The sequence below is a fragment of the Solanum dulcamara genome, chromosome 11, assembly GCF_947179165.1.
Source record: "Solanum dulcamara chromosome 11, daSolDulc1.2, whole genome shotgun sequence".
Classification (NCBI taxonomy): domain Eukaryota; kingdom Viridiplantae; phylum Streptophyta; class Magnoliopsida; order Solanales; family Solanaceae; genus Solanum; species Solanum dulcamara.
In genome coordinates, this window is record NC_077247.1 from 41146053 (window position 1) to 41164189 (window position 18137).

Genomic DNA, 18137 nt, shown 5'->3' on the forward strand with positions numbered 1-18137 from the left:
AATTCAGGATACATTAATTTTGATTCATAAATTATCTCTACGTTCAATGTATCATACTTTAAATGTTACCTGCTGATATATAAAATCCTAATTAATGTATCCGAATTACTGAATTAATGTATTCGAATTACCATGTTTTAAGGGATTTCTATAAATTGAAAAAGAGTAAGGAAAAATCGTAATTAGCCATTTATGATTTATTAAAAGGAAGGAAATACATTTGGGCCTTCAAATTAACTTTTGTAGGCTGATTTTCTCAAACAGCCCCTTTTGAGGCCACTGTTTATATTTGTTCCTGTTTTAGAAAACAAATTGCAAATATAACCTCTGCTCGCTTCACAACCGGTTCCGAATAACGTTTACGCTAAATGGTGATTTTATAAGCTTCAATATGAAGTATGCGAATTCGTGGTCTCTTTGTAAAACAGATATTATATATATATATATATAAAAGATCAATTTCTACTTAATACATTTTTATTAATATAATTCTATTTTCCTTTAAAACATATCAATGACAATAGATATTGTGAATAAGAAAGTAATTGTAGCTTATTGACAAAAGTTGTTGCTATTCGATATTAATATGTTTGATAAACTCCTTATACTAAATTGCCATTACTTACATATATTAATATTGAAAAAACTGGATTGTTAAATATCTTTTATTGGTTAACTTACCTCTTCAAGGAATTAATTTGTCTTTCTTATGTAGATTATAGATTTGTAGAATTTGAAGTTAATGAATTTCTATAGGGATATTAGCTAGCTAGATTTCGGTTAAATCATCAAACCAATATCTATATCTATATGACAAGAAGCATTTTTATATAAATAAAAAGAAAGAATATATATATTAGTTTTACAGTCCAAGAAATATTTTCTTGGCAAAGCAACATACCTATATAATGGTTGTCAACTCTGATCAGCTAATTAATTAGCTTAATTGAGCTGTTTGTGTGTTTCTTGATTGTAGTATTTCTTCATGGACCAAATTGATACTTTCTATAGGTTGGGTAATTGCTCTCAACTCAGTAGAATTCTCACTAATGTTCACATTAGCTTCACTAGTAATTTGGCCATTTATAGGACCAATTCCACTCAATTGCTCACTGTCTTGGGCTGTACTCCCTGTATGATTTGTTCTCGTCTCAAAGCTTAAACTGTTGACGGGATTGTCACTCTCTGGTACTAGTATCATTGCTAAATCAGGAGTTTCCGCGTTTAATTCCTGCCTGCCACTTTCACTGTATCGGCTACTTTCTCCAGCAGATATCGATTCACCCTTCAGAAAATCAGCAGTAGCTCTGCATATTGGACAAATGGATGTTTTCAAGAGCCACAAGTCTATGCATTCAGCATGAAAACTGTGATTGCAAAGAGGCAACAATCTGCATTTTTCACCCACTTTGAGATTAGCCAAACAAACTGCACATTCAATTGGACTAGTTCCTTTATCTTTGGACTGAAAGGCATAGGAAGGGAGCTTTTCTATATCCTCATGGGACATGCTGTTGCTAGCTAAGCTGCCTCTTTCCACTATGTTAGTAGTTCCAATTCCTCTTCTGTAAGCTCTCCCAACTATACAGATGTGAATCAGGATCAGAATTCCGATCCCAACAAAGAGCAATATCATTGATATCGCGATTATCATGATTACAATCTGCTTGGCTATGCCTAACACACAGTTATTCATCTCAACTTTTGCTCCATCTGTGAAACAATTATCTCAAGAAACGAAAAAACAAGAAGCAGTATTAAGAGGTTATTCATACATTGGGGAATGTATGGTTCTGGTTTTATGGAGAAAAGGCCTACTTCAGATGGGCATAAGCAGAAAACCACTGGAGGCACATGTTCCGTGGGGTTTAAGTTAATATCACTTGTGGAGTTGGTGGAGAACATACAAACATAGTAGTTGTTGTACTACATTAAAGTATTCATAAAGGCGCAGACAGCAGAAACTTATCTATTTATCATATTCCTATCATTTGTCCAAATTAGGTCATTTATTTGGACAGTGAATGACCAAGGAAGCCTACATTCAACGTAATGTAATGGGTTAGGCCAATCTGGCCAATTAGCTTTTTTCGAAAAGCGATTGTTCTCTGCACTTATCTATTTGTAGTTTTGCACCTAAAGTAGTTGACCAACCCACAGTAGATAACGAAAGGTCTTGCACAAGCAGAAGATTTTTTTAATGAAGAGAGAAAATGAAAGTGCATCAGATCACTAACCAGCCAATGAAATTGAGAAGCTAACACCCTTGGGCACATCGAAACAAATCTCCTCGAATTTGATACGATGAATTGTCATTGATATGGCAAACAAACAGTAGTAAGCAAAATTACAACTGTATATTCGGTAGTATGCATCCGCTAATGAATTATCCACAATGCAATGTAATCTAAGCCGTATAATCACAACACTCAGGTTTTATAGCTCCATTACACGGTTTAACTACCTTCTAAGCACCTCACACCTTTGATGGTATTTACAGGTATATAAAGAATAAAGGGAAAACGTGCTCACTAGAACTCGATACTTGCATAAACTACACGAACCAAAACAAGATACTACCGGCCGGCATTTGTCACACGAAGAACAGCTTGAGCACTTAAAGGTGAGAGCTTCAATTGACAGAAATGCTCCCAGGAAATTGTTTGGGGGTTTTCACTGACGTCTGTTGGTGCCATATCAAGTGTTTTCTTGTAGACATTTCGCAGGTCTAACAATAGAGCACGAGCAGCCTCCCTTGATTCAGGGAGTTGGTCACTGAGCTGAGATGCGGCAAGTTGGATCAGCTTCTCAATCCCATATGCTTTGATTCCCTCAACTCCCTGCAAATCGTGCAAGTCCATTATAGACAATCCCATATACTACTGAAAATAAAGGATGTAAATGGTCACAACACCTTGTCTATTCAAAAAACTTGAACTAGGATAAACATCTTATTCTTCTTTTATTTGTTTTGCAAGTTGCAAGTACTATGATCATGTATGACAAAGTATATACTTTACAGTTCCATTAACAGTTTTACTGTGACTTCTGAGAGTTTATTAAGGTTTTAGTAGAACTTCATTTTAAACAATGCAGAGATAATCATCAAATATGATGGTCATGCGGCATTAAACTCCTTATATATGTTTAAATAGGTTTAGTAGATTAAGATCACTGAAAATATTATATTCAATAATACAGTACTAAATACTTTTAAAATACATTTCCTTCTCTAGCTCATTCCCGGATCTAGATGTGGTCTATAAAACTTAGTAAGATAAGATCTTAGTTAGCAGATAAACGAACAAAAAGGCTACAAAACGCAGGATTAATTTAAGTTTCAAACTTGTAGCTGAAGTTTCATTAGTCATCAGTCAAAATGCATATCAGAACGAAATAGGTAGTTCAGAACTCTAACCAGATGTGGTACACTTTGAGAAATGCACATTGAAGCCTTTGCTCGAATTCGAGGATTTTTGTTTTTAAGATAAGGTTGCAGCTTAGGTAACAATAGAACTGGAGAAACCCATGTCGTCATGGATATCAGAGCTTTCTCAGATGCCTCACAAATAAATCGCTTGTCTTGTGAAGATCTCAGCAGAAGTTGAACAAGCTGGGCACATGGAGAGTCACTTTATAAGAACAAGGATTAAAAAATTTTATCTCAAAAAACTAAATTGCATGTGCAGGCAGTTCAAGGTCAGCTGAAATCTAAGCTTACCAGTGGATCCATTGAGTCAACAACGCTGTCACAGAATGCTTTGAAAATATCAGCTGAAGTCATGATAGCGGTCTTACAAACAGCACTTCTTGGATTCTTCAAGGATTTCACAACAAGCGAGATTACATTTCCCCTGCTTATATGTTAAGTAGACAAAATTAGTACAACCAGGAAACAGAGAACGAATAAGATAGATCTGTCAAAACCAATGGTTATATTCGAATTTACTAAATAAGACTCACAAAATATCAAGCATTGCTTCTCTGTGAAACTCAGACAAACTCCGTACATCATTGAGTGCCTCACACACTAAAATCCAGTCCTTGGATTCCAGCCCAGACAACAGTGTCTATAAATGGTAGGATATATACAAGACATTGAGAATAGACTTATTCAACTGATATAAGCAACCTAAAACAACAGAGAAACGACATGAAATCTCCAGATTATAATACCTTCAGGCTCATATCTACGTCTTCTACATCATTCAAATTCTCAGGTTCAATGTATTCTACATCTGAATTTCCCACCTCAACCCCAGAATTCACCTTTTCAGCTTCATTAGGGATAGGTTCAACTAGTAAGACGGGATTTTCTCTTTCCTTTTCATGATTTTCATCAATACTCTCAACCTGTTTCTTGGAAGTATTCCCATTTCTGGAGCTATTAGTGAGTTCCCCAGCTTCAGGCGATGTTTTGAGATCTCTAGGAGCTTCCTCTGACATTTTGCAGGAAGTAAGCATCTGGCAAGACCGTAAGAGGGGGGAAGAGTTTACGCAAGACTCAAGTCACCATCCAGTTAAGCAGGCCATGATTTTCAGCATAGAAGAGGGCAAAATGATGTATTAAGCAGATAACTAGATTTAAGATTACCATGGCAGAGATTTGGGTAAAATAGTTCAAGCTTATAAATTAGATCCTTGTTCTTAGAGATCCAGAAAACACGTCCGCAAACTGGACTCACACAGGCCTCAAAGGGATGATGGACCTAGAAGGGAATTAGTTTACTATAAACGAGATCTGGACAAACACGAATGCTTTAGTACCCATATTTCACATTGTTCAATAGCACCTGGAGCATATGCATCATATGCTGCAATCTTGCTTGAAACACTATAATTAAGTACTTATTCTATAGGATACATGCTATACTAATTCCTCCAAGCTAAAGTCAAATGAACAAGTGTGACTAACATTGTTGAGTAAATGAAATAGGAAAGATCACCCAGGTATGTATCAATGGAAATCTTTTCATATATAGCAGTAAGTGGGAGAAGTGAAGAAATGATCTAATACTTGTTGATGAAGAATTAGATGGCGATAAGCTTTTTAAAGGAAAAGGAAAAAGAACAGTCTCATTAAGAGCTAAACCCTAACTCATTCCACATGATCCCCGAAACCAATACACTTTTAGCCTATTTTTTCTTCCCTCCGTTTTAAACATAAGTAGCAACTTGAATCGCCATTGAAACAATAGTTATCATATCAAATTCCAGGATTCTAAGTAATCATAGCTGAAAAGTTGCTGGTGAAAATACTTCAACGGCGGATAATTTCTGCAAGGATCTACTATCTAGCACTCAAAATCAAAAGAATAAACAGAAATAGGCAAAAATTACTTCAGAAAAATGCAAATAAGGGAATGCAAAACGCGCTGTGAAGTACGATCGCAAACAATTCAAGGAAAAGAACAAAAAATCATTTTATGGCCATTTGAAAGCACAATTAAATCCTGTAATAGAGACTAAAAAACAATAATTAAAAGAAACGGAATGCTCAATAATTCGAATTTGCATATACAATTATACAAATACAAGTATAGAAAAGTAAATATCTACTCCGAAATCAAAACAAAAGTAGAGGCGAGATTGAGACCATACCAGAAGTGAACGGCTAAAGCTGAAATGCCAAAAAGAGGAGAAGTTGTGCTAATATATAGTAGCACTGAGCAAACAGTCCAAAATATATATATACTCACAGATTTTGCCTTTAATGGAAAAAAGAGAGACATATTTGCCTTTCGGGTAATTTATGTGAAATGATACTAATATCCGTGAGATAGTAGTAAATATTATCATTTCTAGGACTTTTATTTATCTGACATTTTTTTTTATTTTAATGAAAAAAAAAATTCAAGGGAAATGATTTTCTAGAAAAATAAGTAGTTTCTTACTTATCTTTTAATTTTTAATAAATAAGTAAAAAAATATTACCTCAAGAGTATTTATACGTTATTCAGTAAAACACTATGATGACGGAATGAGATATGAAGAGTGAGGGTTCGGAGGTGGAGGGGATAGGATAGTCAAGGGGTGGGGGTTTGGGGGGGGGGGATTGAGTGGGTGGGAGGAGACAATAAAAATGTTACTTATGCAATTTATTTTTCCTACTTCGATTAGAAAAAATAACTTCTTTTCTTAGATAAAATATTTTTCCAAATAATTTTAATCAACCAAATATAAAAAAAATTTAAAACATTTTTTGAATTATATTTTCATCCATACCAAACACACCCAATCTATTTAAAAAAGAATAATATTTTCTTTAATTAAAACTTTTTAAACACACTCTTCGTATATAATTTCGTAACACTAACATTCTTTCTGATTTGCAATATTTCCGCATGTGCCTTTTTTTTCTTTTTCTAAATAATAATTAATTAAGCTATTTATAACTAATACATATAATTATTACGATTAGACTAAGTTTATCTTATCTTTCTAATAAACACTATTCGATTAATTAGCCATTTTGATATTTGTAAGAAAGTGATAATAGGGAAAAATAATTCAGATGTAACAGAATAAATCTTTGTATATAATTTTAATCACACTCTTCGTATATAATTTCGTAACACTAACATTCTTTCTGATTTGCAATATTTCCGCATGTGCCTTTTTTTTCTTTTTCTAAATAATAATTAATTAAGCTATTTATAACTAATACATATAATTATTACGATTAGACTAAGTTTATCTTATCTTTCTAATAAACACTATTCGATTAATTAGCCATTTTGATATTTGTAAGAAAGTGATAATAGGGAAAAATAATTCAGATGTAACAGAATAAATCTTGCCAATTTCAGAAAATCCGATCGAGGCGTTCTGCTTAAATAGTTTAAATTAATTTAGAAAAAGGAAGAAGAAGATAAGTGTAATATTGTCCCTATCTAACAATGTATCAATTGTAATCTTACAGTTTGAATTCGAGTTCTGTCCAATCCTACTTTATGGATTCAGGCCACTTACTCTTTAAGACAAGTAATCAAGTACCTCTATATAAAACTGAAATCAAGCTGTTATTAAATCATATTCTTAAAAACAATACTTGGGATTTTTCATGCTTATCTTTCGATATATCTAACAATGTCAAAGCTTCCATAAACAACACACATATTCAAACATCTCCACAAAAAAAGGATACTTTCTTTTGGAACCAAAACACAACAAGTGTTTATGTGATATATCTCTCGAACACTAAAGAAACAATGACTAATACAAATTGTAACATTGATAGGGTACAGAAGATAAATGCCATTAACAAAATTAAGTTCTTCATGTGGCTGCTACTAGCATATAAACTTTCAACATCAGCAACACTATATGATAGAAACATGGTAAACGCAAAAAACTTAGCTCAAAAGAAAACATAACTCATATTTTTGCAGAATGCCCGAATGATAAATACATATGGAATAATTATAATATAAACCTTTCTAACTATGACAACTTATATCAACTCTGCACGTCAACTACTTACACGATTATAAACAATCACCACTTGGTATCCATCGCGATTATAACTCCAATCATTCTTTGGAATGTCTGAAAAATTAGGAATCACAGAGTCTTCGAAAACAAAAATATCAATAGGGACCCTAGTACCCTCCACAGTATATCCTTTCAAGCTCTTGAGTATTATCACTTATCCGGTTATCCCAATACCTTTCTAAATAGCTCCCTAGGAATATGATCCCGGTAGCTTGGCACAGGCCTCCGGAGGGTAAATATAAATGGCTCCTTTGAGCTGCACACTACTAATGAAAGAATAGGAGGAGTAATAAAGATCATCTAGGAAATTGGATTGCGGGTTTTTCATGCAAAGTTAAAGTGCAAAGTGTTGGAGAAATTATAAGATTACAAATTACAATTAAAAAATAAAATGAAGAAATTAACTTCACTTCTTGGCTGAGGCGCGGATATCTCGCTCTCTTTAAGGAGATTCAAGCCCACTGCAGTAAATCGTTTCACTGGTCCAGCAGTAGTCCTCTTGACTTGTCCCCTCCAGGATACAACAGCCTTATCACAAAAATGTAACTCAACAAACTCTGGACAAGAGTTGAGTTTAAAGCTCTACACAAAGAACACCTCCCTTCAACTAATAAGAACTCTCTTTTTTATATAAACTTAACTCTCTCAATTTTTTCTTCTCTTATTCTCCCTTCAAAACAAAGAAGACCTCTCTATTTATAGGAGAGAAAATCATACAAAGATGAAAAAATAATAGAATGCCATCATTATCATCATTTAGTGTACCATTATGATTTAGTGCACCATTATGATTTAGTGCACCACTTATTAGTGATAATTAAATTAAAAATACATAATAATATGATTTAATGCACCACTTATTAGTGATAATTAAATTAAAAATACATAATGGAATGATTTAGTCTTGCACTAAATAAAGATGATAATGAAAGACATTTTTATGCACTAAAGAAAGAATAATAAAGATGACATTAAATGTCATCAATGGACAATTGCTAAAATTGCAATTTAATAAAATGTTAAAATGTTCACACACTAACACAAAGTGACCAACATTCAAAAGTACTAGCTTTGCTCCATGGTCTGACGTTAGCAAAAAGTAAAAATATTAAGTAATTGTTGGTGGAAATGGACTCACAGGTATTACTAAATCTTTGTTTGGCACTAATCTCATGTACTCGCATATAAAGGGATTCCTTGGATAAGTGAAAAAATGCTCAAAAAATTCTTTCATTTCTCTTTGTGATTGTAGATTACTATTCCTATAGTTGGAAAGACCATCTCTAAAGCATATTCCAAGAAAGGCTAATATAATAACAGATTTATTAGCAAAATATGAAAGAAAAACAAAGGATCCACATATGGCCAGTAACAAGCCCCATGTTTTTGAAGCATCTCCTTCTCTTGTAATAATTGCTCTTGAAAGAGATGCAATCGGAACTATTTTCCTTAAATTAGTTCCAAACTTATATGGATGAATCTTCTACTAATTAAATAAAATTTCTTTGTTTCTTAAAAAAAATACATTATTTTAAAAACCATATATATACAGTATGTACTAAAAACTCACTTTTATAAGATTAGTATTAATTAATATATTTCCAGATTTGTTAAATGTCCAAAATGGAAAACCATTGTAGTAATCAAAAAGCTTGGGGCATGTCCTAGAATCAGCAAGACCACTCATATCTATAGTTCTAATTGAAAAGGAATTTTATTTAAGTTTTGCGCGCCTGATACCATAAAATATGTATGTTCTTACACGTCAGCACAATTGATATATCCCTTTTCCATATTTGCCAACTATACTTAAAAGCGAAAACATTAATTAATATATTTGTAGTTTGACTCTTGTGTGACCTAACTAATTAGATGTAGCTAATAATTTAGGGATGTCAAATAAATGAGTTAGAGTTGAATTTACGGTATGCTAAAATAAGATGAGATAATAATGAGTGAGTCATTAACCCGTTTAAATATTATTTACGTTGAAATTGATGAGGCAACCATGCTGTCTATAATCAAATAACATTATGTGGGCCGTTAAAGCTTTCATAATATCTAGATATGTATAAACTGAACACACACACACATCCCGATATGCTAAAAGAACAAATAACAAGTCCAATACGATCAAAAACACACATCTATACAACCCAAAGTCTGCAAGCCTTTAAGAGTAATATACTTGATCAGGGTCCTACATGGCAGGGACAGATCAACCACGATCTACTCATCACTTATACATAACAAAAGACTAAAAAACCTCTGAATCTGGCAACTCCAGAAGAATTGAGTTGACCAATCTACTAGAACTTGGCTACACTACTGAGAAGACCTATGTACCTACCTATCTTCATGACCTGCAGGCAAGAATTCAGCGCTCCCAAGCTATGGGGTGCCAACACGAACTAATGTACCGAGCATGAAAGGCAATAAAATACCAAGTATCATAATATATACTGAAAGTAATCAAGTAATGTTGTCAAGAATAAATTGAGGATAGCTCCTGAATCTACCATACCCTACTCGGGCCCTCATAAGATCGGCATGTACAAACAACAAACAACACAACCTATCAAGGCCTCCATAAGCTTGGTAGGTACAATCCAATCTGTATACCTGTAACAACCCCTAAAATGTTGTATGTCGGTATTTCAATTCTCGACAAAAATAATACAGCCTCTGTATTTTGGGCATAACTTTTCATAGGTTGGTCCAAATTAGGTGATTCAAATTTCTGGGTAATCACAACATCCTTACCTACAACTTTCATGAAGAACATAACTTCAAATTCGGAGTATAAGTAGGTCAAATAAATTAATCTTTGCAAGATATAGTGCTGTGACGGAATTGAGTGTTGATAGAAGAAAATTCATATCTCACTGTAGGTTGCTCCAAATTGGTTTATTCTTGAACTATATGAAACTAGACTTCCATATCTACAATTCTTATGAAGAAACCAAATCCTAATAAGGAATTTATCTTATTCAAACGTAACTTCGAAAATGAGTATTCTGTTAAAAAGAACTCATCTTACCTACCATGGAAACATCTAGATGCATTTGACATCATGCATGACATAAATTGTCCTCCATTTAACATCATCCATGACATCAATATATTCCATTAAATTTTTAGATTTTTCTTTATAATTATTTTATTTATTGTTAGGTCCCTCTTTCCCACCTATAAATACCCACCTTATTTCCTCATTTTATTCATCAAGCTTTCCTAAGCATTTCTTCTCTCTATATACTTCTTCTCAAATATAGTTTTAGTTTTAGTAGTATAAAAATACTACTCCGATTATTCTTATACTCCGGGTAGTACACAAAACGCTCCAGCGAGAAGAAAAGGCTAGGGATCCAAGAGTATTCCAATTCGGAGTAAACCTTCAGATTTAAGGTATGTAAGGCTTTCATAGCATTGGATTGAGTTCGTCCATGTGCCCAATATTTAAATTCATTATAATTGAGTTATAGTTGAGTTTTATCCAAATCTTGAATTCTAAATAAATTAATTCTTCTTCTATTGAGTTTGATATATTTATGCATTAATATTATTATTGTTATCTCTCATATTATTGGAATTATTATTCATGGCTACTTTCCCATGAATCCTAATTGATTTGATATTCATGAATATTTTTATACATGTTTTGAGTAAAGATGTTGGCTTTTTATTATTTTCATTGATAAAAAGAAAGTTATATGAATTAATACTATATATGTATTTTATTGAGTTTTGAAAGAGCAAAAGAGTTGAGTTAGAATGAATTTGAGCAAATGATATTTTGAGCAAGATATTTTGATGAGATGTAAATGATGTTTTTTGGAAGTATAATGATTGATGAACATGAAATAAAATGAGTTTGATGATTTAAATTAAAGTCCAATGAGACTAAATGATGAGTTTAATATGAGCACATATTTTGGGAGTAGTATTGAGCACCGAGTTGGGTAAGAGTTTAATTGACTCAAACCCCAGAACTACGTAGCCAGCGTAGGATGGAGGCTATGCCTCTTAAGTCCCAAAAAGAGGACTTTGATGAGTGGATCCAAGATGGTGATGTCCTTTACCCTGGCAAGGTATTGGATGGATGTGGCAACGACATCGCTTCGTTGTATCATCGCTAGCTCATAAGTGATGGTTGTCGGTTAGAGAAACTCCCAACTGAGTAAGCATTGCTTATTACTATTATTTTTATTATTTTTTTAAACTTGCATTACATATTCATGTTGAGATGATGTTGAGTTCTGAGCTGAGTTTTCTTGAGAGGAGTTTCTTGATATCTGTCCTTACCTTCCTGCCATTTTACATACTCGTACATTCCACGTACTGACATCATTCGACCTGCATCGTTTTATGATGCAGATACAGGTGTTAGAGATCCTCAACAGGCGCATCGTTGAAGATCATTTCTTTTCAGCTATTTAGTGAGTCCTTCTTGTATTCGAAGGAACTCCTTATCCTTTTATTATTGTTGAGTGTGATGTTTCTTTTGAGGTAGCCATGGATATATCATTGGCACCATCTAAGAGTATTAGAGACTTCATAGACAGAGTCTGATGATGTAATCGGAGTAGTTCTCCTTAGAAACTACTTCTTATAAGAATTATCTATTTTTCCTTTGATTATGACAAGCCCACATTAGTATTCTTAAGTCTTCCGCTGATGAATAAATAAGAAATGAGACCAAGTGGTTCTCTCGGAAGCCAGAAATGGTTTCTGAGTGCCGGCCACGCCTAGGGTACCCTCTCGGGGCGTGACAAACTTGGTATCAGAGCACAGAGTTCAAGAGTCCTAAGGTGTCTATGAAGCCGTGTCTAGTAGAGTCTTGTTTATGGGTATGTCGTGCACCACACTTATAATCAGGAAGCTATAGGACATTAGGAATTATTTCACTTCTTTCATAATCTGAGTTCGTGCGATAGAGTTTAACTCTATAAAAGCTTTCTTTCTAATTCGTGCGTTTACACGTTTCAGACATGCCTCCTAAACGTTCAGCTAGTCAGAGAAACGCTCCCAACACTGAGGTTCCACAGTCAGTGATGCCTCCACAGAGAACTAGGGGCCGACCTGCAAGGTCTACTGAGGTACCCCAAGTACCTACTGTTCAGACCACTCCTACTTCTGAGGATGATTTTCGAGGAGCGATTGCTATGCTAACCCAGTTGGTGGCTGCTCGAAATAGTAGCCAGAATTCACCAACTCCTAGCTCTAGTTATCAAGAGCTGTCTGCTGCCACGAGGATCAGAGATTTTCTGAGAATGAATCCACCGGTCTTCACGGGTTCTAACGTTGATGAAGACCCCCAAAATTTCATTGATGAGATGTGAAAGATACTAAAAGCGATGCATGCTACAGAGATTGAGGGTGTTGAGTTGGTGTCTTATCAACTCAAGGATGTCGCAAATGTCTGGTATAACCAGTGGGAAGAAAGTAGAGGTGAAGATGCAGAGCCTGCTCTTTGGGATGAGTTTGAAAGAGCATTTCTTGATAACTTTTTTTCCCAAGAGCTATGTGAAGCAAAAATTGAGGAGTTTGTGAACCTCAAGCAAGAGAGTATGACTGTGAAAGAATATAGTTTGAAGTTTATTCAATTGTCCAAATATGCCCCAGAAATGATTCCCCATATGAGGTCTAAGATGAGGAAGTTTGTCTCTGGCCTAGGCAAACATGTAAAGAAAGAATGTAAGGCAATGCTAATGATTTCTGACATGGATTTTTCTAGATTGATGGTGTATGCTCAGCAGGTTGAGGATGATAAGAAAAAGGACCGAGAAGAACACCTAAGCAAGAAGGCTAAGTCTGCTGGGCATGAGAATGAGCAGAAGCAAGGGAAGGGTAACAAGTCTTTCTTTCAGAAAAGGTCTTACAATTATGCACCTTCCCCAACAAATACTTTTACACCTAATACCAGGTATGATCAAAGATCTCTAAGTCACCAAAACTTCCGATCTCAAGGTTCTCAGTCCCAATTAAGTATGGCTCAAGGTTCTAGAGGGAAACCACCATGTGCTAGATGTGGAAGGCTCCATTTGGGAGAGTGTCGTGTGGGCACCAATGCTTGCTACGGATGTGGAAAGATAGGTCACTTCCAGAATGAGTGTCCTTCAAAAAGGCAGGGAGATGGAAGTAGTAGAGCTCAGTTTTCTTCTGCAGCTCCACAGAATAGAGGTAATCATAGAGGTGCAGCTTCAAGTGCAGGTGGGGGAACCAACCGTCTGTATGCTATGGGTAGTCGCCAAGACCAAGAGAATGCACCTGATGTTGTTACTGGTATGCTCCGAGTCCTTTCTTTTGATGTGTATGCATTACTTGATCCGGGTGCTACATTATCTTTTGTGACTCCTTACTTGGCTAGTAAATTTGAGATCCTTCCTGAGTGTCTTCTTGAGCCTTTCAGTGTGTCTACTCCTGTTGGAGATTCTATCTTAGCTGAGAGGGTCTATAGAAATTGTACTGTGTTAATCTATCATAGAGATACCATGGCTGACTTAGTTGAGTTGGACATGGTTGATTTTGATGTGATTCTTGGTATGGACTGGCTTTATTCTTGTTATGCTTCGGTTGATTGTAGGACCCGAATTGTCAAGTTTCAATTTCCAAACGAGCCTATCTTAGAGTGGAAGGGGAATTCTGTAGTGCCTAGGGGTAAATTTATTTCCTACCTTAAAGCCAGAAAATTAATCTCTAAGGGATGTATATATCATATAGTTCGATTCAAAAATATTAATGATCAGGCTCCATCTCTTGAGTCAGTTCCCATTGTGAATGAGTTTCCTGAAGTCTTTCCTGAGGATCTACCCGGAATCCCTCGTGATAGAGAGATAGACTTTGGTATTGATGTCCTTCCTGATACACAACCTATCTCCATTCCTCCTTATAGGATGGCTCCTGCTGAGTTGAAAGAATTGAAAGAACAACTGAAAGACCTCCTAGATAAGGGGTTTATTAGGCCAAGTGTCTCACCCTGGGGCGCTCCTGTCCTATTCGTGCGAAAGAAAGATGGGTCCCTTAGAATGTGCATTGATTACCGACAACTAAACAAGGTCACCATTAAAAACAAGTACCCTCTCCCCAGAATAGATGATTTATTTGACCAACTTCAGGGTGCCACATGTTTCTCTAAGATAGACCTCAGATCAGGCTATCACCAGTTGAAAGTGAGAGAATGTGACATCCCGAAGACGGCTTTTCGAACCCGCTATGGTCATTTTGAGTTTTTTGTTATGTCCTTTGGATTGACAAATGCTCCAGCAGCTTTTATGGACCTCATGAACCGAGTATTCAAGCCATACCTAGATACGTTTGTAATTGTCTTCATCGATGATATTTTGGTCTACTCTAGAAATAAGAGTGAGCATGCTAATCACCTTAGGATTGTCCTTCAAACTCTTAAGGAGAAGGAGTTGTATGCTAAGTTTTCAAAGTGTGAGTTTTGGCTTGAGTCTGTAGCATTCCTAGGTCATATTATATCTGGGGATGGAATCCAAGTTGATACTCAAAAGATTGAGGCAGTTAAGAACTGGCCCCGACCCACCTCTCCAACCGACATAAGGAGTTTCTTAGGTTTGGCTGGTTACTACAGGAGGTTTGTTGAGGGATTTTCATCCATATCCTCACCATTGACTAAGCTGACTCAGAAGAAGGCTAAGTTTCAATGGTCTGATGCTTGTGAGAAAAGTTTTCAAGAGTTGAAAGCTAGATTGACTACTGCTCCAGTACTATCCCTACCCGAAGGAATGGATGGTTTTGTAATCTATTGTGATGCTTCAAGAGTTGGGTTGGGATGTGTATTAATGCAGAAAGGTAAGGTCATTGCCTATGCCTCCAGGCAGCTTAAGACTCATGAGAGGAACTACCCCACTCATGACCTTGAGTTGGCAGCTGTGGTATTTGCTCTTAAGATTTGGCGTCACTATCTTTATGGTGTACATGTGGATGTGTTCACAGACCATAAGAGCTTACAGTATGTATTCAGCCAGAAGGAGCTGAATTTGAGGCAAAGGAGATGGCTAGAGTTGCTCAAGGATTATGACATGAGCATTCTCTACCACCCAGGTAAAGCAAATGTAGTTGCTGATGCTCTTAGCAGGTTATCTATGGGGAGTACAACTCATGTGGAAGAGATTCCAGTTTAAATTCTTGATCGTCAGGTTCGCAAATTAAGAACTAAGGAAGTGGCATCTGTCAAAGTCCTATGGCGAAATCAATTTGTTGAAGAGGCTACATGGGAAGCTGAAGAAGATATGAAGGCTAACTATCCTCATCTATTTATGCCTTCTGATGACGATATTCAAGGTAATATTCCTTACTTCTACCTTTGAGTCGATGTTTATTCTTGAGTTTGAGTCATTTACCATTTGAGTATCGAAGTTGATGTATTGATGATATTCATTCTTTATGTCTCCTATTTTCATCTTCATTCGAGGACGAATGATCCCAAGGGGGAGATATTGTAACAACCCCTAAAATGTTGTATGTCGGTATTTCAATTCTCGACAAAAATAATACAACCTCTGTATTTTGGGCATAACTTTTCATAGGTTGGTCCAAATTAGGTGATTCAAATTTCTGGGTAATCACAACATCCTTACCTACAACTTTCATGAAGAACATAACTTCAAATTCGGAGTATAAGTAGGTCAAATAAATTAATCTTTGCAAGATATAGTGCTGTGACGGAATTGAGTGTTGATAGAAGAAAATTCATATCTCACTGTAGGTTGCTCCAAATTGGTTGATTCTTGAACGATATGAAACTAGACTTCCATATCTACAATTCTTATGAAGAAACCAAATCCTAATAAGGAATTTATCTTATTCAAACGTAGCTTCGAAAATGAGTATTCTGTTAAAAAGAACTCATCTTACCTACCATGGAAACATCTAGATGCATTTGACATCATGCATGACATAAATTGTCCTCCATTTAACATCATCCATGACATCAATATATTCCATTAAATTTTTAGATTTTTCTTTATAATTATTTTATTTATTGTTAGGTCCCTCTTTCCCACCTATAAATACCCACCTTATTTCCTCATTTTATTCATCAAGCTTTCCTAAGCATTTCTTCTCTCTATATACTTCTTCTCAAATATAGTTTTAATTTTAGTAGTATAAAAATACTACTCCGGTTATTCTTATACTCCGGGTAGTACCTTTCCTAAGCATTTCTTCTCTCTATATACTTCTTCTCAAATATAGTTTTAGTTTTAGTAGTATAAAAATACTACTCCGGTTATTCTTATACTCCGGGTAGTACACAAAACGCTCCAGCGAGAAGAAAAGGCTAGGGATCCAAGAGTATTCCAATTCGGAGTAAACCTTCAGATTTAAGGTATGTAAGGCTTTCATAGCATTGGATTGAGTTCGTCCATGTGCCCAATATTTAAATTCATTATAATTGAGTTATAGTTGAGTTTTATCCAAATCTTGAATTCTAAATAAATTAATTCTTCTTCTATTGAGTTTGATATATTTATGCATTAATATTATTATTGTTATCTCTCATATTATTGGAATTATTATTCATGGCTACTTTCCCATGAATCCTAATTGATTTGATATTCATGAATATTTTTATACATGTTTTGAGTAAAGATGTTGGCTTTTTATTATTTTCATTGATAAAAAGAAAGTTATATGAATTAATACTATATATGTATTTTATTGAGTTTTGAAAGAGCAAAAGAGTTGAGTTAGAATGAATTTGAGCAAATGATATTTTGAGCAAGATATTTTGATGAGATGTAAATGATGTTTTTTGGAAGTATAATGATTGATGAACATGAAATAAAATGAGTTTGATGATTTAAATTAAAGTCCAATGAGACTAAATGATGAGTTTAATATGAGCACATATTTTGGGAGTAGTATTGAGCACCGAGTTGGGTAAGAGTTTAATTGACTCAAACCCCAGAACTACGTAGCCAGCGTAGGATGGAGGCTATGCCTCTTAAGTCCCAAAAAGAGGACTTTGATGAGTGGATCCAAGATGGTGATGTCCTTTACCCTGGCAAGGTATTGGATGGATGTGGCAACGACATCGCTTCGTTGTATCATCGCTAGCTCATAAGTGATGGTTGTCGGTTAGAGAAACTCCCAACTGAGTAAGCATTGCTTATTACTATTATTTTTATTATTTTTTTAAACTTGCATTACATATTCATGTTGAGATGATGTTGAGTTCTGAGCTGAGTTTTCTTGAGAGGAGTTTCTTGATATCTGTCCTTACCTTCCTGCCATTTTACATACTCGTACATTCCACGTACTGACATCATTCGACCTGCATCGTTTTATGATGCAGATACAGGTGTTAGAGATCCTCAACAGGCGCATCGTTGAAGATCATTTCTTTTCAGCTATTTGGTGAGTCCTTCTTGTATTCGAAGGAACTCCTTATCCTTTTATTATTGTTGAGTGTGATGTTTCTTTTGAGGTAGCCATGGATATGTCATTGGCACCATCTAAGAGTATTAGAGACTTCATAGACAGAGTCTGATGATGTAATCGGAGTAGTTCTCCTTAGAAACTACTTCTTATAAGAATTATCTATTTTTCCTTTGATTATGACAAGCCCACATTAGTATTCTTAAGTCTTCCGCTGATGAATAAATAAGAAATGA

The 18137-nt window shown here is 35.1% G+C and overlaps 2 protein-coding genes across 3 annotated transcripts; both read right to left on the reverse strand.

Annotated features, from left to right (window-relative positions):
- Positions 1–829: 829 nt before the first annotated feature.
- On the reverse strand, positions 830–1943 carry LOC129873964 (RING-H2 finger protein ATL3-like). Its single transcript, XM_055949164.1, has one exon. It carries the CDS (start codon positions 1694–1696, stop codon positions 938–940), a length of 759 nt encoding a protein of 252 aa, XP_055805139.1. The 5' UTR covers positions 1697–1943; the 3' UTR covers positions 830–937.
- A 344-nt stretch (positions 1944–2287) lies between these two features.
- LOC129875148 (uncharacterized) lies at positions 2288–5712 on the reverse strand. Of its 2 annotated transcripts, XM_055950586.1 has the most exons (6): positions 5602–5712; positions 4177–4464; positions 3964–4070; positions 3722–3854; positions 3419–3613; positions 2288–2840 (listed from the first exon to the last, which is right to left on the reverse strand). In XM_055950586.1, exons 2-6 carry the CDS (start codon positions 4462–4464, stop codon positions 2577–2579), a joined length of 987 nt encoding a protein of 328 aa, XP_055806561.1. In that variant the 5' UTR covers positions 5602–5712; the 3' UTR covers positions 2288–2576. The 2 variants fall into 2 exon arrangements, with proteins under 2 accessions (XP_055806561.1, XP_055806560.1); XM_055950585.1 differs by lacking the exon at positions 5602–5712 and having other exon boundaries at positions 4177–5426.
- Positions 5713–18137: the final 12425 nt, after the last annotated feature.